General features: G+C 38.1%; 1 protein-coding gene across 2 annotated transcripts in view; it reads left to right on the top strand.

Annotated features, from left to right (window-relative positions):
- mc5ra (melanocortin 5a receptor) overlaps positions 1-23,266 on the top strand; it is a 116,458-nt gene that overhangs the window by 57,586 nt on the left and 35,606 nt on the right. For both annotated transcript variants that reach the window (XM_034173888.1, XM_034173887.1), the window contains exon 2: positions 9,963-10,192. In XM_034173888.1, the coding sequence (XP_034029779.1) occupies positions 10,025-10,192 (168 nt within the window). In that variant the 5' untranslated portion in view covers positions 9,963-10,024. The remainder of the gene's footprint in view (positions 1-9,962; positions 10,193-23,266) is intronic.

Below are 23,266 nucleotides of genomic sequence, written 5' to 3'. Positions count from 1 at the left end.
ATTTTACTTATAATTGACGCTGCTAACACACTGCTAACGGAGCTAACAACGCCAACACTGACGCTGCTAACACGCTGCTAACGGAGCTGACTACGCCGACGCTGCTAACACACAGCTAATGGAGCTAGCGTTGCAGACGCCGCGCTGCTAACACACTGCTAACAGAGCTAACAATGCTAATGCAGCTAACGGAGTTAAGGGAACTGATCTCATAATGCCACCAAAGAAAGTAAACTCTGGTGTTGAGGAGGAGTGAAATAAAACAACTGAAGAACCTGACAAAGGAGAAAGATAAGAAGATAGACAGCTGGAAAGTCGAATTGAGGATCTTGAACAATATATTAGAATGGATGAGATAATCATAAACGGGTTGGAGATGCATCATTGGACCTATGCCAGAGTTACAGCAGGTGGAGGTGGAGAAGGTGAGGATGCCCCAGCAAAGGAGTCACAGCTGGAACAGCAAGTTATAAAATTCCTCCAAACTAAGAATGTGAGTATTCAAAGCCATCATATCGCAACCTGTTATACGTTCCCCAGAAGAGACGGTAAAACAAAGCCGGCAATTATTGTTCGGTTTGTGAGCAGAAGGACCAAGACTGATGTACTGAAGTAGGCAAAGAAGTTAAAGGGGACAGGCGTGTATTTAAATGAGCACTTGACAAAAAAGAATGCTGAAATTGCCAGACAGGCACACATTATGAGAAAACAAAAAAAGATACAAGCAATGTAGATGTGAAATTGCAAAGTAATGAGCCGTTTGAATGGTACACCTGAAGAAGCAAAAGTTGTGATGATAAGAGAACTCAAAGGCTTAGAACAATACAAACAAAACTGAAACGATCGCAGCTGTTAATGAGGAGTCTACATTTTTTGGTGGAAATGTGTGAAGACTGGAGATTATGGATAATCAATTGTGGACAAATGTTTGGCCTTATGGCTTTAACAGACAATGAAAACAACAACATAAATAAATGACAAGTATGGATATGGATTATACTTTTCCATTCAGAGATATTGAAGATGAAGATTTTTTCTGTAGTGGGAATGACTGTCACGGTGGGCCCTCATCAAAATGTGTTGAAGAAATGAACTTTAAAAACTTTGACTATGTAGATCACAAGATGTGTGATCCTGAAAGTAATTTTGACTCAGATAATTTTTTTTGTAATATTAACAACAATAATACTTGTGAGTATTACACAGATGATCAATTTAATAATAATATTAAAATGGAAAATGCATTATCAGTTATACATTTTAATAGTAGAAGTCTTTATAAAAACATTTCCAAAATTAAAGAATATTTGAGCAAACTAAAAAAGTTTAATATAATTGCAATATCAGAAACTTGGCTTGATGATGAAAAAGTTATTGATATGGGACTGGATGGGTATGAATTATTTATAAAGAACAGGGTGAATAAAAAGGGGGAAGGTCTTGCCTTATATGTAGATAAAGCTTTGAGATGCAGCCAAATTGAATGTATGTCAAGTACTATAGACAACATATTGGAATGTATAACAATTTAAATTCATGTAAAACAAGCTAATAATATTATGTTAAGTTGTAGAACACCAGGATCATGTCTTGACACATTCAATGAGAAACTTGCTGCCATATTTAACCATTCTGATAAGAAAGTGAAAATAATCTGTGGTGATTTTAATATAGATTTGTTAAATCCGAATGGACATCAAAAAACAACAGACTTTATCCATACAGTGTACAGTAACTGTCTTTTCCCTGTAATTATAAAATCAAGTAGAATAACACTGGATACAGCTACATTGATAGACAATATATTTACAAATAAAATTGACTCTGACATAGTTGGTGGACTTCTCATAAATGATATAAGTGATCATCTTCCCGTTTTTGCAATTTTTCAAAATTATTTTGGGACTCAAACTAAATTAAAGACTTCTACATTTAAAATGATAAGAAATAGAACATCAGGAGCTATGGCTGCCTTCAAGGTGGAACTTGGGGAACAAGACTGAACTGAGGTTTTTATTAATGAAAACCCTAATAATGCATATAATGCATTTTTGTCAACTTTAATTTCATTATATGAGAAACATTGTCCTGTAGTGAAAATTACTAGAAAGTGCCAGTGTTTAAATAAACCATGGATTACAAAGGGAATAGAGGATGCATGTAAAAAAAAACAAAAACAAAAAAAAAAACAATTTATATAAGAGATTCATAAAATATAGGACAAAAGATGCTGAAACAAAATATAAGTTATATAAAAATAAATTAGTAAATGGGCGATTCTATAGTAACGGAATTACAATCACAGCACATTTTTAATGGGGAGCTAAAATATGGCCAGATTTTCCCGTCGTCATAATTCTGTTACCATAGAATCACCCAAATATTATAAGAATGAGTAAGAAAGAATATTATCATACATTATTGTAGCAGAACAGGAGTAACACACAAGAAACATGGAAAGTATTAAATAGTATAATTAGAAAGGGTTCCAAAAGGGAGGAGTATCCAGAGTATTTTATAGCAGATAAAGATATTAAGATTGATAATATTAAAAAAATAGTGAATGAATTTAATGAGTTTTTCTACATGTTGGTTATAACCTTGCAAAAGAAATTGCCGAGTCAAGAATTAATTATGAAAGAGATAAACATATTATCAAAAACTCTTCCTCCATGTTTATTAATGCTGTAAATGATAGAGAAATACTTGACATTGTGAAAACATTTAAGAATAAAAAGTCTACAGATTGTTTTGATTTGACATGTTATTAGTTAAAAGTATTATAGAGTATATAGTGCAACCATTCACATACATTTACAATTTGTCTTTTCGAACTGGTATTTTTCCTTCAAAAATGAAAATAGCAAAAGTTATCCCTATTTATAAAAATGGGGAAATATACAAATTGACCAATTATAGACCGATATTATTACTTCCACAATTCTCAAAAATTTTAGAAAAATTATTTGTTCATAGACTTGATAAATATATTGAGAAACATAATTTTTTAAGTGATAACCAGTATGGCATTAGAGCAAAAAGGTCCACTTCAGTGGCAGTGATGGAATTCGTGGAAGGCATTTCTGCTGCAATGGATAATAAGGAATATACTGTTGGTGTTTTTATAGATTTAAAAAAGGCATTTGATACTATTTATCATAATATATTGATGAATAAACTGGAGAGATATGGTATAAGAGGGTTAGCATACACATGGATGAAAAGTTATTTAGATGACAGATATCAATATGTGCAACTAAATAATGTAAAATCAAATCAGTTGAAGGTTATTTGTGGGGTCCCTCAAAGGTCGGTGTTGGGTCCTAAATTATTCATATTATATATCAATGATATGTGTAATGTTTCCAAACTATTAAAGTGTGTTTTATTTGCTGATGACACCACTCTTTACTGTTCTGGTAAAAACCTAGAACAGCTTCTGACTACAGTGGAAAAGGAATTGAATATATTAAAAAAAACTGGTTTGACATTAATAAGTTATCTCTGAATTTGAACAAAACAAAGTTTATTGTTTTTGCAACTCGACAAATTAAAAACCCGGTTGCTATCAGGGTTAATAATATTGAAATTGAATGAGTGTATGAAAATAAGTTTCTTGGAGTGACAATCGATCATAAGCTTTGTTGGAAATCTCATATAAACAATGTAAAATCTAAAATGTCAAAAACTATTGCTATACTTTATAAAGTAAAGGATGTCCTTAATAAAAAGTCACTATACATACTTTATTGTTCATTACTACTTCCATATATTACTTATTGTCTAGAGATATGGGGTAACACATATAAAACTAACACTCTTCCTATTTTTAGGATGCAAAAAAAAGCTATAAGAATTATTAATGGATCAAATTATAGGGAATCAACTAACGCTTTGTTTATTGACAGTAGTGCCCTCAAATTTTATGATTTAGTGGAATTTAAAATGGAACAGATAATGTATAAAGTACACAATAATTTACTTTGCCGCAATATTCAGAAGCTGTTTGAAATCAGAGAGAGTCAATATGATTTGAAGGGAACAAGTATTTACAAAAAATCTAAGATACAAACAAATATAAAGCAAAGATGTGTTTCTGTAAGAGGTGTTAATTTTTCGGAATAGCTGTTACAATGAATTAAAAAGGTGTACTTCATTTTCATTATTTAAAAACATGTTTAAAACTAAAATATTACAGAACTATATAAATCAAGTATGAAGAATGATAATGTAATTAATGTAACTTGGTTGTATTATTATGAAATTGTATTTATTTATATATTATTTTTTCTAAAGTGCTTCAGGTTTTTTTTTTTTTTTTTTTTTTTTTTGCTCTTATATTTCATATTGTTGAATTTGTTTTTGTAAAAAGATTAGGCATAATAAGCTTGAGCTTCAGCCTATACCTTTTTGATTAGCGTCATCCCTTTTTTTTGTTGAATATGTGTGTGTATGTATATAGGTAATTGTATTTCATTTGGGGGGTTGAATGCTAATCAAATAAAAAGTTTTCATCATCATCATCATCAATTGGCCTCTACTGGTGGTTGGCTCTCACTGCGGTATTGTATCACTTTCTGTTCCGGAGCACAGTGGTGTTTTGCTGTATCTGTTAGCTGTTTAATCTGCGCAGTTAGATTGATCTAGATAACGATTTGCTTCACATTGTAATCTTCACGTGCCTTAACTAAAGCACTCCGTCTGCTGAATCACCTCTAAATTATTTACACATTATTCACTTTGTGTGTTTTTAGGAATCCGCTAGCTTAGCACAGCTACTAGGTCTTAGCCGGTTTAGCATGGCGGCTTCTCCTGTCTTTCCCGCACTTTTCTGCTCTGGGTGTGAAATGTTTAGCTATTCCTCGGCCTCCTTTAGCAGTAATGGTACTTGTAATAAGTGTAGCTTATTCGTAGCTTTGGAGGCCAGGCTGGGCGAATTGGAGACTCAGCTCCGCACCGTGGAAAATTCTACAGCTAGCCAGGCCCCTGTAGTCACTGCGGACCAAGGTAGCTTAGCCGCCGTTAGTTCCCTTCCAGCAGATCCCGAGCAGCCGGGGAAAGTAGGCTGACTGGGTGACTGTGAGGAGGAAGCGTATCCCTAAACAGAAGCCCCGTGTACACCGCCAACCCGTTCACATTTCTTACCGTTTTTCCCCACTCGGCGACACACGCCGAGGATCAAACTCTGGTTATTGGCGACTTTGTTTTGAGAAATGTGAAGTTAGCGACACCAGCAACCATAGTCAATTGTCTTCCGGGGGCCAGAGCAGGCGACATTGAAGGAAATTTGAAACTGCTGGCTAAGGCTAAGACATGGATGACCTCTAATTTCCTGCTTTTAAACTCAGATAAAACTGAAGTTATTGTACTTGGCCCCACAAATCTTAGAAACATGGTGTCTAACCAGATCCTTACTCTGGATGGCATTACCCTGACCTCTAGTAATACTGTGAGAAATCTTGGAGTCATTTTTGATCAGGATATGTCATTCAATGCGCATATTAAACAAATATGTAGGACTGCTTTTTTGCATTTGCGCAATATCTCTAAAATTAGAAAGGTCTTGTCGCAGAGTGATGCTGAAAAACTAATTCATGCATTTATTTCCTCTAGGCTGGACTATTGTAATTCATTATTATCAGGTTGGCCTAAAAGTTCCCTGAAAAGCCTTCAGTTAATTCAAAATGCTGCAGCTAGAGTACTGACAGGGACTAGAAGGAGAGAGCATATCTCACCCATATTGGCCTCTCTTCATTGGCTTCCTGTTAATTCTAGAATAGAATTTAAAATTCTTCTTCTTACTTATAAGGTTTTGAATAATCAGGTCCCATATTATCTTAGGGACCTCATAGTACCATATCACCCCAATAGAGCGCTTCGCTCTCAGACTGCAGGCTTACTTGTAGTTCCTAGGGTTTGTAAGAGTAGAATGGGAGGCAGAGCCTTCAGCTTTCAGGCTCCTCTCCTCTGGAACCAGCTCCCAATTCGGATCAGGGAGACAGACACCCTCTCTACTTTTAAGATTAGGCTTAAAACTTTCCTTTTTGCTAAAGCTTATAGTTAGGGCTGGATCAGGTGACCCTGAACCATCCCTTAGTTATGCTGCTATAGACTTAGACTGCTGGGGGGTTCCCATGATGCACTGAGTGTTTCTTTCTCTTTTTGCTCTGTATGCACCACTCTGCATTTAATCATTAGTGATTGATCTCTGCTCCCCTCCACAGCATGTCTTTTTCCTGGTTCTCTCCCTCAGCCCCAACCAGTCCCAGCAGAAGACTGCCCCTGCCTGAGCCTGGTTCTGCTGGAGGTTTCTTCCTGTTAAAAGGGAGTTTTTCCTTCCCACTGTCGCCAAGTGCTTGCTCACAGGGGGTCGTTTTGAGCGTGGGGGTTTTTCCGTAATTATTGTATGGCCTTGCCTTACATTATAAAGCGCCTTGGGGCAGCTGTTTGTTGTGATTTGGTGCTATATAAATAAAGTTGATTTGATTTGATTTGATCAATTAAAGTTTTATCTATTTGTAATCATATAACTGTATTCTGCTAGTACTAATGTCATCATAAAATATTTGTCCCTTTCAGTTTTCTTCCTTGTTTTAACAGTGCTGTTTTGTGTTTTCTGTTGATGAATCTCATGATGACGGTTCGTTTATCACCGTCATTTCTCCGGGGCAGAGGGTGGCACGCTTCAATGTTATTTAAATCCATTTCTATACCTTTAGATAGGAGGAAATCAGCAACCTGTTTTTCCACAGAGCTGACCTCCTGTTCACTGGGCTCCCCTCCGCTCTCATCTGTTACCGCCTGTGCGTAGGACCGTGGTTTGATGTGAAGACCTGTGATGATGACGTCGTTAATTCTGGTGTACTGCTCCAATTCAGCCACTCTATTTTCCAGCTGCACCAGATGCCGGTCTTTCTCGGCGTTCTGGAGACGTAATGCCTTCACCTCCTCCACCAGATCCATGATTGATTTCTGTTGCTGCTTCAAAACAGAAATCTCCTCTGATAGAAAGTCCAGAGATTTTTTAATATCGTCACCTTCCTCCGCTGTCAGAACCTTCTTAGGCCCCATGGTCGGCTTATGAGCAGCTTGACGATTGCCGATGTTAACAGCCTGCGTTGTTTGTCACCGGGATGGATCTGCACTGCGCTGGTGCCGCGCGGCCTCAGTGTTTCCGCGCTGATGGATCCGCGGTGGCTGCACGAGGCCTCGGGGAAGCGGCACTCGTGACGCGCGGCTTTAATGATGCAGCGCGCAGCCTCAGTGAATTCACCACATTGGGCGGGCCTCGGACGTTGCTGCTGTCCAGTCGCGGGGCTAAGTTGCCGGTTGAGGTGGTATTCCCACTGTCCGGGTTGGCAAACACCAGCGTGGCAGATGGCAACTACAAACACCACCTCAGAAAACTCAGGTACAAACTTTTTGCCGCTCGCTCTGACGACACGCAGCTCTGAGAGAGTGATGACACGCAGCTCTGAGAGAGTGATGACACGCAGCTCTGAGAGATATTAATTAATATTTGGTGTATTACACATGTTTTATTGTAATCTGAAGTTTGACCTAATTTAGGTGACATTTGACCTCAAGCGAAACCCTGAAGGTCAAGGTCAATTGCTTATCCCAGGTAGTGGGCAAGGCCTATGACTATGTTCATGGCAAATTTGTAGGCAAAAATTGTGACCAGGAAAGTTGTTTAGTTGAAGTTAGTGTTTGACCTTCCTGTGACCTTGACCTTTGACCTTGACCTTGATCCTTTTGTGTACTGAAAGGGACCTTACTAGGGCTGCTATTTGTGATGTTGCAAGAGTCTGCGACATAAACTGTGTGCTGCGTAGCGAGTTAAAGGTGAAAAATGCAATGATTACAAACAAACAAATAGCATCTGCGTAACAATGAAAATTTAAGCAATGCTTTCTAATAATATTGCCTAAGGGAAGCATGTATAAAGTGAATAAAATTGGTCCTAGCACAGAACCTTGTGGAACTCCATAATTAACCTTAGTCTGTGAAGAAGACTCCCCATTTACATGAACAAATTGTAATCTGTTAGATAAATATGATTCAAACCACCGCAGCGCAGTGCCTTTAATACCTATGGCATGCTCTAATCTCTGTAATAAAATTTTATGGTCAACAGTATCAAAAGCTGCACTGAGGTCTAACAGGACGAGCACAGAGATGAGTCCACTGTCTGAGGCCATAAGAAGCTCATTTGTAACCTTCACTAATGCTGTTTCTGTACTATGATGAATTCTAAAACCTGACTGAAACTCTTCAAATAGACCATTCCTCTGCAGATGATCAGTTAGCTGTTTTACAACTACCCTTTCAAGAATTTTTGAGAGAAAAGGAAAGTTGGAGATTGGCCTATAGTTAGCTAAGATAGCTGGGTCAAGTGATGGCTTTTTGGCAAATAGCAAATATGGGCAAGATGGCAAACAGAGGTGACAACTGCATCACTTGATGTAGTTTTATTGTGAGTTACTACAAACTATTCCAACAACAGATGAAGGTTACAGTCAGTTGTTCAGGACCAGAGTTTGCATGATTTCCTGAAGTGAACAAGGCCGTCACCGTGTACCTCGTCCAGTCTGTGTTTCATTTGAAATAAATCATACAAAACCTCCTCTTATTGTGTGATTTAATGCCTCCAGAGAGAAGAAGCCAGAAACTAAACACTGGATCTTTATGAGCGACTTCATCAGCTGAGGCCAAATGTGACTGATGTCAAATGGGGTATAATTTTTAACCAACAGCTTTTCCTATTTTACATTATTTCCTGATTTCCTATTTTACATATGACTCTGCCAAAAAGGTTTGTTTGTTTGCACATGAGATATCATCAAAAGATACTGAATGATCGGATAAGAGGAGAAACCCATTTTGGTTTGGTGATGATCCAAATATGGATCCACAAGTTCTCTGTCACATGTTTTTTTTTTTGTTGTTTTTATCTCCACCAAGGATGTGAGGTTTTCAGCCTTTATTTATTTATTTATACTTTGGCAGATTACTCATAAGGATTTCAATTAATAAATAAAAAAGCCTTTAAGGGCCCTATCTTGACAGACTGTCGTGCATCATACAAATGCATTTGGGACATGTCCAACTCCACTATTCTGCATGCAGGGTGTGTAAGCTCAGTGCAAAGGAAGGCACAGAGCATACAGGGTAGTACTGAGTCTCTTAATTAAGGTTTTGAGCATAATATGAAAAACAACAGCCTGATTACTATCTCTTATTTCCTTTAAGTGTACTTAAAACTGACACATTGCTATTTAGTTATGGACCCATACATGACAAAAGTGGGTGGTTTTCTAGCAAGAACACAGAACCATCAAAGTGCATGACTGGATGATTTATGGAAGCAGCAACCACCAAAGCTCCCTGAGGTGAAGCATTTCTACGCCTCATTTCTGCAACACATCCTCCTCCCTCTTCATCCTTGATCTTCTCTCAAGGGTATCTCCAGTGCAGACACATAATGAGCGATATTTGTAGGGTCAGTTTTAACTTTCCTGTTATATTACAACTCTTTTTGTCAACCTTGTTCTGTGCCTTCTGTGCTGTCTTATTAAAACTGCCACAACAGATGGCCACCCTAAATGTCTGGTCTGCTTCAGGTTTCACCTATAACCCCCCCCGCACACACACGTGCTTAGGGAGTTTTTTTTCTTACTATTGACAACAGTGTGCTTGCTCATGGGATGTCTAAGTATAAGCCTTACTTTTATGTAGTGTTATAAGGTGAATTATGCTGTGATTTGGTGCTAAATAAATAAACTGAGAGGAATTTTTTTCTCTGTAATGGTGTCATTTAGTGTTCATGATTTAGCTTTCACCAAAAATCAAGGGAAAATTATCAAGAAGATATTATTTTAAAAAGACAGAGAGTAAACTGCAAAGCAAAGAAAGTATAATTAATTCACACTGACTGTGATATGTGCTTTTTATTGTGGCAGATTGCAGGAACAATGATGCCCAGTACAGAGCAACACTGATCTGGACCAGAGCCACGGCAGGGATGAACTCGTCTGATAAGTCCTCCTATCAGGAGGGGGCGCTGCTGCAAAACTGCACCTGGGTTTATACCTACTATTACCAAAATTACACCGGGCCTCAAACCGACCTGCCACAACAGACCAGCACGTCCAAACCAGCAGCATGTGAGCAGGTCCACATCGCAGTTGAGGTAGGTGCACGGTGGTGGAAACATTTATTTTCAGAGGTGTCAAGTAACGAAGTAAAAATACTTCATTACTGTACTTAAGTACACTTTTTAGGTATCTATACTTTACTCCTTTACTTATTTTTCTGCCTACTTCTGACTTCTACTCATTACATTTTCACACAAGTATCTGTACTTTCTATTCCTTACATTTTTAAAACAAACAGCCTCGTTACTCTTGGCTTCAGTTTAATGTTTATATATATATTTCACTTCATGTGCGCCTGTAAACAACTTTTCTGCAGCACGGCTTTGCTTTGAACCGTGAACCAATCGAAGCAGTGGTTCGCAGATTGAGGCAATGCTTCGACCTATTGCTTCGTTTATTATTTCTTTCTTTCGCTTAATTTTCCCCCCCCTAAAAACCCTAAAGAGCATACTTCTGTGAGTATTATTTACCTTTTCTATGTTAAACCGACCTGTTATGGTCTTCTGAAAAACGGGAGCGACGCTAACGCGTTAGCATGTCTATGGCATTTTCAATGTTAAAAGTTAGCATTACGTCTTCACGTTCGGGTGCATTTGTTTTCAAATTGTAATATTTCTTAAATTTATTTTTGTTTATATATCAATAATCTAATGATTATTATATACAATTTTAGAGAAAGAGGCTGAATAGAAACACAACAGAAAATATAAAAGCAACTAACAATGAACATAAATAAATACATACATACATAAATAAGTGTTTCCTGTGAACACCGAGTGACTCTTACACCTCCACTTCACCCCTGTCTTATTTAATGACAGTTTGTTTCGGTCAGACCATATTTTCAATGTGTTAATTTCTTCAGTGATTTCCTCCAGAACTATCTGCCAAACTAGAAAACTGCTACATCCTAGTAAGAGCAGAATACTACTGGAATGAATTTGATTAAGGAAAGTTGTGGTTTTTTTTTTTTTTGTTTTCCTTCACTAAATGGATGCTGAACTCACTGCAGTTTATTGTCTGGAATAGTCCCAGATTGCATTTCAGAGCTTCTAGAATTGAAACATTTTCGTGCAGGTGGTGTTGGGGGGTAATTTTGGGTTTTGGGTCTTGGGCCACATGTAGAACGAATCAGTTTTTAAATTAAGCTTTCAATTCATATATTCATATTTTTTTTTTTTTTTTTTAAAGGTTACTTTATACTTTTATACTTTAAGTAGGTTTTGGAGCACATACTTTTTCACTTTTACTTGAGTAAAGAGGTCAAGTTGATACTTCAACTTTTACCAGAGCATTTTTAAACTGCAGTATCTATACTTCTACTTAAGTAACAAATGTGTGTACTTTTGACACCACTGTTTATTTTCAAAACATTTAGCTTCATTTACTTCACTTTTATCCTATTCTGTTGTATTACGCTGTACATTCTGTTGTACAATATCCAGTTTGTTTGCTAGTGTAAATGTAGTACAGGGTGTCCCAAAAAAGTGCCACAAAATCAGTTGACTCTAATTCTGCAACCACTAATTTGAATTCTGTTTGGGTTTTTTTCAGACATCAAGGTATATGTGAGGAATTTCTTCTGATGCAGATTGAGACTGATTCAATAAAAATGCTGCTTACAATCGAGCAAAAAGGGAAACTGGTGGAATTCTACTTTGAGACCAAATCAATTGTGCAAAACCCAACGACAATATCACTGTCATTTTGCAGTTAGAAAAGTTCCAGACAGAAAGACAACATGGAAGATTGTAAAAAAAAAAGTTTCAAACTGATAGAACCAGAGGAGCAGTGCGCATACTGAACACATCTTATGAAAACCAAAACTCTTACAAACTGAGGTGAAATTAGAAATGAACACCAGAGATAAAATTCCATAAGATATGCTTTAATATGACATTTGACAGATATCACCATCCAAAAGTGTATAGCTTTTCTATGGCTTTTTTTTTTGTGGCACTTTTTTTTGGGGGGGGGGGGGGGGGGGGACGACTCTGTATGTGTACACACTGACATCACAGTACATTTACTGTAATTTCACAAAATGATATTCAGATCAGGTCTGGAGGCATGCACCCACAGAACTGCCCGGGTCCTGGACAGGGCCACCCGAGGCAGCCTGGTATTCCTTCAATCCACCACTACGACTCATTTTGGTGATATTCAGATATTAAACACCTCCTCCTCTGGACCTTGGCATCGCTATATGATCACTAATTTTTTGTGGGTGTGGTCAATTAAGAACTCCCACTTTCCATTCAGATCATTAGTTGTGTCCATGTTTGTAAGTCTGCAGCCATACCGGGCCCAACGTGATACTAGTATCACGTTGGGCGGGCCTCGGACCCGCCCAACGTGGTGAATTCACTGAGGCCGCGCGCTGCGTCATTAGAGCCGCGCGTCACGAGTGCCGCTTCCCCGAGGCCTCGTGCAGCCACCGCGGATCCATCAGCGCGGAAACACCGAGGCCGCGCGGCACCAGCGCAGTGCAGATCCATCCCGGTGACAAACAACGCAGGCTGTTAACATCGGCGATCGACAAGTTGCTCATAAGCCGACCATGGGGCCTAAGAAGGTTCTGACAGCGGAGGAAGGTGACGATATTAAAAAATCTCTGGACTTTCTATCAGAGGAGATTTCTGTTGTGAAGCAGCAACAGAAATCAATTATGGATCTGGTGGAGGAGGTGAAGGCATTACGGCTCCAGAATGCCGAGAAAGACCGGCATCTGGTGCAGCTGGAAAATAGAGTGGCTGAATTGGAGCAGTACACCAGAATTAACGACGTCATCATCACAGGTCTTCATATCAAACCACGGTCCTACGCACGGGCGGTAACAGATGAGAGCGGAGGGGAGCCCAGTGAACAGGAGGTCAGCTCTGTGGAAAAACAGGTTGCTGATTTCCTCCTATCTACAGGTATAGAAATGGATTTAAATAACATTGAAGCGTGCCACCCTCTGCCCCGGAGAAATGACTGTGATAAACGAACCGTCATCATGAGATTCATCAACAGAAAACACAAAACAGCACTGTTAAAACAAGGAAGAAAACTGAAAGGGACAAACGTATTCATCAATGAACATCTCACCAAACGGAATGCCGACATCGCCAGGAAAGCACGCTTCTTGAAGAAACAGGGAAAAATCCAGCACACATGGACTTCAAACTGTAAAATATTCATCAAACTGAATGGATCACCAGAACAAGCAAAAGTCATGGCAATAAGGAACATCGAGGAGCTGGACAAATATGAACAATAGTGTTTCTTAAAGCGAGGATCTGGACAAATATGACCAATAAGGTATGAGGACACAAACACATCACAACACCATGACACAGACCAGAGGAACCTATTCATCTACTACCTATTCATCTACATCTGGAGACAAGAAGGATATAACTCAAAGGATTGCTGATCATGGAAAAGTAGAACTGAGAACATTTAAATACACAGACCACAATGTACTGGACTTGGAGCACGATATAGACCCGGACAATAATTTCTTCTCAAATATCAATGACAGTTGTTGCTATTATACAGATGAACAGTTTAATCGGATCATTAAAACGGATAACAAATTATCAATAATCCATTTCAACAGCAGAAGTCTATATGCAAACTTTAACAACATTAAGAATATTTAAGTCAGTTTAAAAAATATTTAACATAATTGCTATATCAGAAACATGGATCAATGAAGATAAAGGAATGGATTTTGAACTGGATGGATATGAATTTAATTGTGTAAACAGAAAAAATAAGAGTGGAGGAGGAGTGGCTGTGTATGTGGATAAGAACATGGATTATAAAATAGTAGACAATATGACAACTGTGATTGATAACTTATTAGAATGTATAACTATTGAAATATGTGAAGAAAAAAGCAAAAATGTATTAGTCAGCTGTATATATAGAGCACCAGGATCTAGTATTGAAACATTCACTGACTGTATGGGAAAAATGTTCTCAAAAACTAATCAAAAAACTGTGTTCATTTGTGGTGACTTAAATATTGATCTGCTCAATCCAAATAAGCATAAAATAACAGATGAATTTATCAGTATAATGTACAGTATGAGTTTATATCCAAAAATCACCAGGCCAAGCAGAATTACATCCCATAGTGCTACCTTAATTGATAATATATTCAGCAATGATATTGAGAATAACACTGTGAGTGGATATTAATCAATGACATTAGTGATCATCTACCAGTTTCATCGTTTATAATAGAAACCATCGGCGGAATCAGCCAGAGGAGAAAATAAAATACAGGCGAGTGCGGACAGAGGAAAACATGAACACACTAAAGAAGGATTTACAGGAGCAAAACTGGGAAAAGGTATACAGTGAAAGTGATGTTGATAGTGCATATGAAACTTTTTTACAAATATTTACATCATTATATGATAAAAATTGTCCAATTAAACAAGACTACAGAAAACAAAAAATCCAAGCTCGACCATGGATGACGAAAGGGTTACGAAATGCATGTAATAAGAAAAATACACTGTATAGAGAATTCATAAAACTAAAGACTAAAGAGGCAGAAAATAGATATAAGAAATACAAAAATAGATTAACTAATATTATACGGGTATGTAGGAAGGAATATTATAGTAACATATTATATAATAACAAAAACAATATTAAAGGAATATGGGATATATTAAATAGCATTATCAAAAATGGTAATAAAAAACAGAGTTACCCTCAGTATTTCATTGATATTAATGTCAAGCAGGAAAATAAGGATGAGGTAGTCAACGGTTTTAATAATTTTTTTGTAAATATTGGACCAAGCTTGGCAGAAAAAATTCCCGATTCCCAACCTGAGGATTGGGATAATAATCTCATAGAAAGAAATCCCTGTTCAATGTTCCTCACAGCAGTGGATGGAAATGAAATTATAGACATTGTGAATAATTGTAAATATAAAACATCTACCGATTTAAATGAAATTGATATGGTGGTGGTAAAACAGGTTATTGAATGGATTGTAGAACCATTAACATACATCTGTAACTTATCATTTCAAACCGGTAAATTTCCCAATCAAATGAAAATAGCTAAGGTTGTGCCGCTGTATAAGACTGGGGATAGACACCACTTCACAAATTATAGACCTGTTTCTTTGCTTCCACAATTTTCCAAATTATTAGAAAAGTTATTCAATAATAGATTAGACAAATTCATAAATAAACATAAATTACTTACTGATAGTCAATATGGATTCAGTGCACATAGTTCAACATCACTTGCATTAATAGAATCAGTTGAGGAGATTACAAACGCCATAGACCACAAATTACATTCAGTTGGAATATTTATAGACCTTAAAAAGGCTTTTGATACAATTAATCATGACATATTAATCAATAATGAATGAATGAATGAATGAATGAATGAAAACTGTTTATTTCGAACATTTGATACAACAACAATTACAAGATAGATCAGTAAAGACAACAACAAAAAAATTCCTACTGTGTACCCAACATGTCCGAAAAGGGGTAGGGTGAAGCATCAGCTTATTTATCCCTACCCCTTCTTCCCCACAACCAGTAATACCCTTTGCCACATATACACATAAATTCCTACACACCTAAACCGATATCAATATATATACATATATATACACACACATACATATACTCATCAACATACACATATATACACATATACATATATACACATATATATACACAAACATAAATATACACCTACACATACCTACTTACATACAAAATACTATATATTTACAAGCCGAAGCAAACAACAAAAACACCCTAACCCTCATTACCCTTCCTCCTCCCTATACCCAGAAAAAACCATATTTTTGTACCGCTGTTTGAACTGGTTCATGCTTGGACATTGCTTGAGCCCCACTCCCAATCTGTTCCACATCCTCACCCCACAGACAGAAATACAGAAACCTTTTAATGTTGTTCGTGCCCACTGATGCTTTAAATTAAATTTCCCCCTCAGACTGTAATCCCCTGATCTGTTAAAAAACATATTTTTAATATTTGCTGGAAGTAATTGTTTATTGCTTTATACACAATTTGTACTGTTTGAAAATGAACCAAGTCTGTGAATTTTAAGGAATTTGGATTGTAAAAATAGTGGATTTGTATGATCTCTATAGCCAGTATTATGAATAATTCTTATAGCTCTTTTCTGCATTACTGACAGTGATTGTGTTGTACCTTTATAAGTATTACCCCATACCTCTGCACAGTACTGTAATATGGTAAAACCAGTGAGCAGTAAAGAATGCGGAGTGAGTTGTGGTCCAGAATATGTTTCGCTTTGTTTAGAACTGAAATGCTTCTTGACAGTTTACTTTGTATATGTTTTATATGAGTCTTCCAGTTTATCTTATCATCTATTATCACCCCCAGAAACTTATTTTCATGTACCCTTTCAATATCTACCTACCCCTCGACTTGTAACTGAACCTGTATATCTGTATTACAATAGCCAAATAACATGTATTTTGTTTTACTTAAGTTTAATGATAATTTATTTCTGTCAAACCATATTTTCAATTTTCCCATTTCCATACTGATCCTCCTCAGTAACTCCTGCAAATCCCCCCCTGAACAAAAAATGCTTGTGTCATCTGCAAATAATACTAATTTTAATATTTTGGAAACATTGACAATATCATTTATATAAATTAGAAACAGTTTTGGACCCAATACTGACCCCTGTGGGACGCCACAAGCATTGTCCAAGCATGATGATGTATATTCCCCCCAACTTCACAAACTGTTTTCTGTTACTTAAGTAGCTTCTCACCCAGTGCAACACCAACCCCCTAATCCCATACTGTTCAAGTTTATTGATTAATATGTCATGATTAATTGTATCAAAAGCCTTTTTAAGATCTATAAATACTCCAACTGAATGTAATTTGTGGTCTATGGCGTTTGTAATCTCCTCAACTGATTCTATTAATGCAAGTGATGTTGAACTATGTGCTCTGAATCCATATTGACTATCAGTAAGTAATTTATGTTTATTTATGAATTTGTCTAATCTATTATTGAATAACTTTTCTAATAATTTGGAAAATTGTGGAAGCAAAGAAACAGGTCTATAATTTGTGAAGTGGTGTCTATCCCCAGTCTTATACAGCGGCACAACCTTAGCTATTTCATTTGATTGGGAAATTTACCGGTTTGAAATGATAAGTTACAGATGTATGTTAATGGTTTCTACAATCCATTCAATGACCTGTTTTACCACACCATATCAATTTCATTTAAATCGGTAGATGTTTTATATTTACATTATTCACAATGTCTATATTTCATTTCCATCCACTGCTGTGAGGAACATTGAACAGGGATTTCTTTCTATGAGATTATTATCCCAAATCCTCAGGTTGGGAATCGGGAATTTTTTCTGCCAAGCTTGGTCCAATATTTACAAAAAAAATTATTAAAACCGTTGACTACCTCATCCTTATTTTCCTTCTGACATGATTATCAATGAAATACTGAGGGTAACTCTGTTTTTTATTACCATTTTTGATAATGCTATTTAATATATCCCATATTCCTTTAATATTGTTTTGTTATTATATAATATGTTACTATAATATTCCTTCCTACATACCCGTATAATATTAGTTAATCTATTTTTGTATTTCTTATATCTATTTTCTGCCTCTTTAGTCTTTAGTTTATGAATTCTCTATACAGTGTATTTTTCTTATTACATGCATTTCGTAACCCTTTCGTCATCCATGGTCGAGCTTGGATTTTTTGTTTTCTGTAGTCTTGTTTAATTGGACAATTTTTATCATATAATGATGTAAATATTTGTAAAAAAGTTTCATATGCACTATCAACATCACTTTCACTGTATACCTTTTCCCAGTTTTGCTCCTGTAAATCCTTCTTTAGTGTGTTCATGTTTTCCTCTGTCCGCACTCGCCTGTATTTTATTTTCTCCTCTGGCTGATTCCGCCGATGGTTTCTATTATAAACGATGAAAACTGGTAGATGATCACTAATGTCATTGATTAATAATCCACTCACAGTGTTATTCTCAATATCATTGCTGAATATATTATCAATTAAGGTGGCACTATGGGATGTAATTCTGCTTGGCCTGGTGATTTTTGGATATAAACTCATACTGTACATTATACTGATAAATTCATCTGTTATTTTATGCTTATTTGGATTGAGCAGATCAATATTTAAGTCACCACAAATGAACACAGTTTTTTGATTAGTTTTTGAGAACATTTTTCCCATACAGTCAGTGAATGTTTCAATACTAGATCCTGGTGCTCTATATATACAGCTGACTAATACATTTTTGCTTTTTTCTTCACATATTTCAATAGTTATACATTCTAATAAGTTATCAATCACAGTTGTCATATTGTCTACTATTTTATAATCCATGTTCTTATCCACATACACAGCCACTCCTCCACTCTTATTCTTTCTGTTTACACAATTAAATTCATATCCATCCAGTTCAAAATCCATTCCTTTATCTTCATTGATCCATGTTTCTGATATAGCAATTATGTTAAATATTTTTTTAAACTGACTTAAATATTCTTTAATGTTGTTAAAGTTTGCATATAGACTTCTGCTGTTGAAATGGATTATTGATAATTTGTTATCCGTTTTAATGATCCGATTAAACTGTTCATCTGTATAATAGCAACAACTGTCATTGATATTTGAGAAGAAATTATTGTCTGGGTCTATATCGTGCTCCAAGTCCAGTACATTGTGGTCTGTGTATTTAAATGTTCTCAGTTCTACTTTTCCATGATCAGCAATCCTTTGAGTTATATCGTTCTTGTCTCCAGATGTAGATGAATAGGTAGTAGATGAATAGGTTCCTCTGGTCTGTGTCATGGTGTTGTGATGTGTTTGTGTCCTCATACCTTATTGGTCATATCTGTCCAGATCCTCGCTTTAAGAAACACTATTGTTCATATTTGTCCAGCTCCTCGATGTTCCTTATTGCCATGACTTTTGCTTGTTCTGGTGATCCGTTCAGTTTGATGAATATTTTACAGTTTGAAGTCCATGTGTGCTGGATTTTTCCCTGTTTCTTCAAGAAGCGTGCTTTCCTGGCGATGTCGGCATTCCGTTTGGTGAGATGTTCATTGATGAATACGTTTGTCCCTTTCAGTTTTCTTCCTTGTTTTAACAGTGCTGTTTTGTGTTTTCTGTTGATGAATCTCATGATGACGGTTCGTTTATCACCGTCATTTCTCCGGGGCAGAGGGTGGCACGCTTCAATGTTATTTAAATCCATTTCTATACCTTTAGATAGGAGGAAATCAGCAACCTGTTTTTCCACAGAGCTGACCTCCTGTTCACTGGGCTCCCCTCCGCTCTCATCTGTTACCGCCCGTGCGTAGGACCGTGGTTTGATGTGAAGACCTGTGATGATGACGTCGTTGATTCTGGTGTACTGCCCCAATTCAGCCACTCTATTTTCCAGCTGCACCAGATGCCGGTCTTTCTCGGCATTCTGGAGCCGTAATGCCTTCACCTCCTCCACCAGATCCATGATTGATTTCTGTTGCTGCTTCACAACAGAAATCTCCTCTGATAAAAAGTCCAGAGATTTTTTATATATATATATATATATATATATATATATATATATATATATATATATATATATATATATATATATATATAATCGGTTTAGGTGTGTAGGAATCTATGTGTATATGTGGCAAAGGGTATTACTGGTTGTGGGGAAGAAGGGGTAGGGATAAATAAGCTGATGCTTCACCCTACCCCTTTTCGGACATGTTGGGTACACAGTAGGAACTTTTTTGTTGTTGTCTTTACTGATCTATCTTGTAATTGTTGTTGTATCAAATGTTCGTTCATTCATTCATTCATTCATCTATCTGTGGTGCCAATTTGGTGAGAATCAATTTAGTAGTTTTGGTATGATCCTTCAAAGCCTATATATGAGGTCTATTAGAAAAGTATCTGACCTTATTTTTTTTTTCGAAAACCATATGGATTTGAATCATGTGTGATTGCATCAGCCAAGCTTGAACCTTCGTGCACATGCGTGAGTTTTTTCACGCCTGTCGGTTGCGTCATTCGCCTGTGAGCAGGCTTTGAGCAGGAGTGGTCCACCCCTCTCGTCGTTTTTTCATTGTTTAGGAATGGCTCAGAGACTGCCGCTTTGCTTGATCAAAATTTTTTCAGAAACTGAGGGACATCAAAGTGGACACCATTCCAGAATTTCAGATGGTTTTTTGGTGAAAATTTTATGGGCTTCGAAGAGATTATGGAGTGTTACTGTCACTTTAAGGACGGCCCAGAGCGACTGGTTGTGCGACTGGTGGTGCGCCGTGCTCTGAAACCGCCATCGACAGGCTGAGCGACCTTTTCATTTCTAAACGGATGGCTCTATGGATCCGTTGACCATCGTGTGCAGTTTCTCTGGTTATCACAAGAGCTGGACATCAACCATTTTCCGGCAGATTTCACTTTTAACAAGAGATTTTGTCATGGAAACCCGAGCAGAGGCTTCGCGCGTCACGATGGATTCGCTACTGGAGCGAGACAGACTGTCGGTAGTTTTTCCATCGAGTGATTATCCGAGAAATTGTGGATGTGCCTGGACATGCCAGAACATGTCCTGTGAGGCTTCATCATGGCATTTCTTTGTGCCATGCGGCAGAGTAGAAATCTGTTGTTGTTGGTTCAGAACTGTTCCCTGCGAGCTGAGGGCCTTACTGACCAGGTACACTCCTTCTGAGTCCATTTGATGGCCGGAAACTCCTGTTATGGTGCAAACCAGAAACAGTTTAGGACTCAAGATGTGGGTAGCCAACAACCAGAGACAAATGGAATAACAATTTATTGAACAAGAAATGGTAAATGATAAATGCACAAATCTGTGGAGCGAAGCACAGGGAGGGGGAGACACCCACCGGACCCAAAGCTGCTGCAAAGTTCTCAAAACGGATGGTACCAGGCAGCTGCATCAGAGCTGACTGGAGAAAAGGTTACTGGAAACACAGGAAATAGTTCGTTAGAAATGCTGGAATCAAACATGAGCAAAAACACAGTGGAGAAGCTGAGGCCAGGATACCACACAGGTAGAACTGATTTTCCAACATTTGTGGTGTGGCAGAACCAGGATTTAAAAATGGCTAGAGCAGACAGGTGTGAGATGAGAGACTTGGAATACCGGATGAAAAGGTAGGGAGCATGGAAGACAAAGCCATACTGAAACAGGGTTGATTACCTTGTCCACTCAAAAAGGACCCAAAAACATAGGAGCCATCTTACGTGAATTCACCTGGAGAGGGACATCCTTGGCTGAGACAATTCAGTTTCTTGGGATGGAAAAAAAAGGCTGCTGATATTACATGGAAGACATAATGGGAGACATACCAGTTGCTGAGCAAACCTGCAGGTTGTGGGCGTATTTCACCCAAGGCAATTGAAGACTTCGGGTAGTCGGGTGGGAGGATGTGACGCATCGAAGCGCTGATCCCAGGTCCTGATTGGCCCATTCTGTTTGCACGTCGGACTGGGGGTGGTACCCGGACGAGAGACTAACCCAGGCCCAGAGCGCCGAGCAGAAGGTCTGCCATACCTAGGAAGTAAACTGGTGCCCTTGGTCCGACACAATGTTCATAGGAATGCCATGCAGCCAGAAAATATGGTGGATTAGGAGGTCGGCAGTCTCCTGGGCCAATGGAAGCTTCGGCAGGGCCATGAAATGTGTTGCCTTGGAAAGCTGTCCACAATGGTGAGGATACTGATGTTGCCATTGGAGGGAGGTAGTCCTGTGATGAAGTCTAGGCAGATGCACGATCAGGGGCATCCAGGAGTAGGAAGTGGGTGGAACAATCCAGACTATACTTGATGAGGTGATTTGCTCCTGGCACAGATGGTACAGCCAATGATGTATTCCTGCACATCTGCCTGGACTGAAGGCCACCACAAGTATTCCTGGAGGAGCGATAGGGTGTGCTGGGTTCTGGGGTGACAGGTGAACTTGGAGTTGTGGATGAATTTTAGCACAGTGGCACGAGCGGAGGAGGGGACAAAGAGCTGCCCGGGAGGTCCTCTTCCAGGATCCAAATATGTCTTCTAGGCCTCCCAGATGACCCTCTCCACGTCCCATGTGAGGGATCCAACCACGACTCATCTGGGATCGATGGTGTCTGGGGTAGGAGACTGGTCCACAGGAGGAAACTGATGGGAAAGTACATCCAGTTTGGTATTATTAGTGCCAGGCCTGGAGGTCATAACAAAATTAAAACGTCCAAAAAACAGTGACCACCTTGCCTGGCGGGAATTAAGTCGTTTAGTACTTTGCATGTATTCCAAGTTCTTGTGAACTGTCCAGACAATAAATGGAACCAATGTACCTTCCAGTCAGTGTCTCCATTCCTCCAGTGCCTCCTTCACAGCCAGGAGTTCCTGGTTCCCCACATCATAGTTCTGCTCAGCGGGAGACAGACAATGGGAGAAAAATGCACAGGGGTGCAGATGATGACAACCCTGACCCCGAACTCGGAGGCATCAACCTCCACGATGAACTGACTTTCCAGGTCAGGCTGGATGAGAACAGGAGCATGGGTGAACCAGTGGGTGTTTAAGTGTGTTGAAGGCCTGATCAGCTTTGGGGGACCAAACAAAGGAAGGTTTAGCTGAGGTGAGTCTGTGGAGAGGTGCAGCAATCTGACTGAAGTTCCAAATGAACCGGCAATAAAAGTTTGCAAAACCTAGAAGATGTTGGAGCTGTTTAATGTTGATAGGAACTGGCCACTTGGCCACAGCTTGGATCTTAGGTGGATCAGGCTTAATCTGATTTTGTTGAAACACATACCTTGTGAGTGAGAAGGTGGTCTGGTGGAAGGCACATTTTTCAGCTTTGACAAACAGTCTGTTTTCTTGTCGCTGTAACACCAAACAGACATGGCAAACATGTTGAGTGAGGTTACAGTAAAAGATCAGAATATCGTCTAAGTAGACAAATACGAAATGGTTTAGGAAGTCCCGAAGGACATTAACAAGAACCTGAAAAACCGCAGTAGCATTACTGAGGGTAAAGGGCATAACAAGGTACTC

Source organism: Thalassophryne amazonica, chromosome 7, assembly GCF_902500255.1.
Source record: "Thalassophryne amazonica chromosome 7, fThaAma1.1, whole genome shotgun sequence".
Lineage (NCBI taxonomy): Eukaryota > Metazoa > Chordata > Actinopteri > Batrachoidiformes > Batrachoididae > Thalassophryne > Thalassophryne amazonica.
The sequence above is the reverse complement of the archived record's forward strand: the minus strand, read 5'-3'. Positions and strand labels throughout refer to the sequence as shown.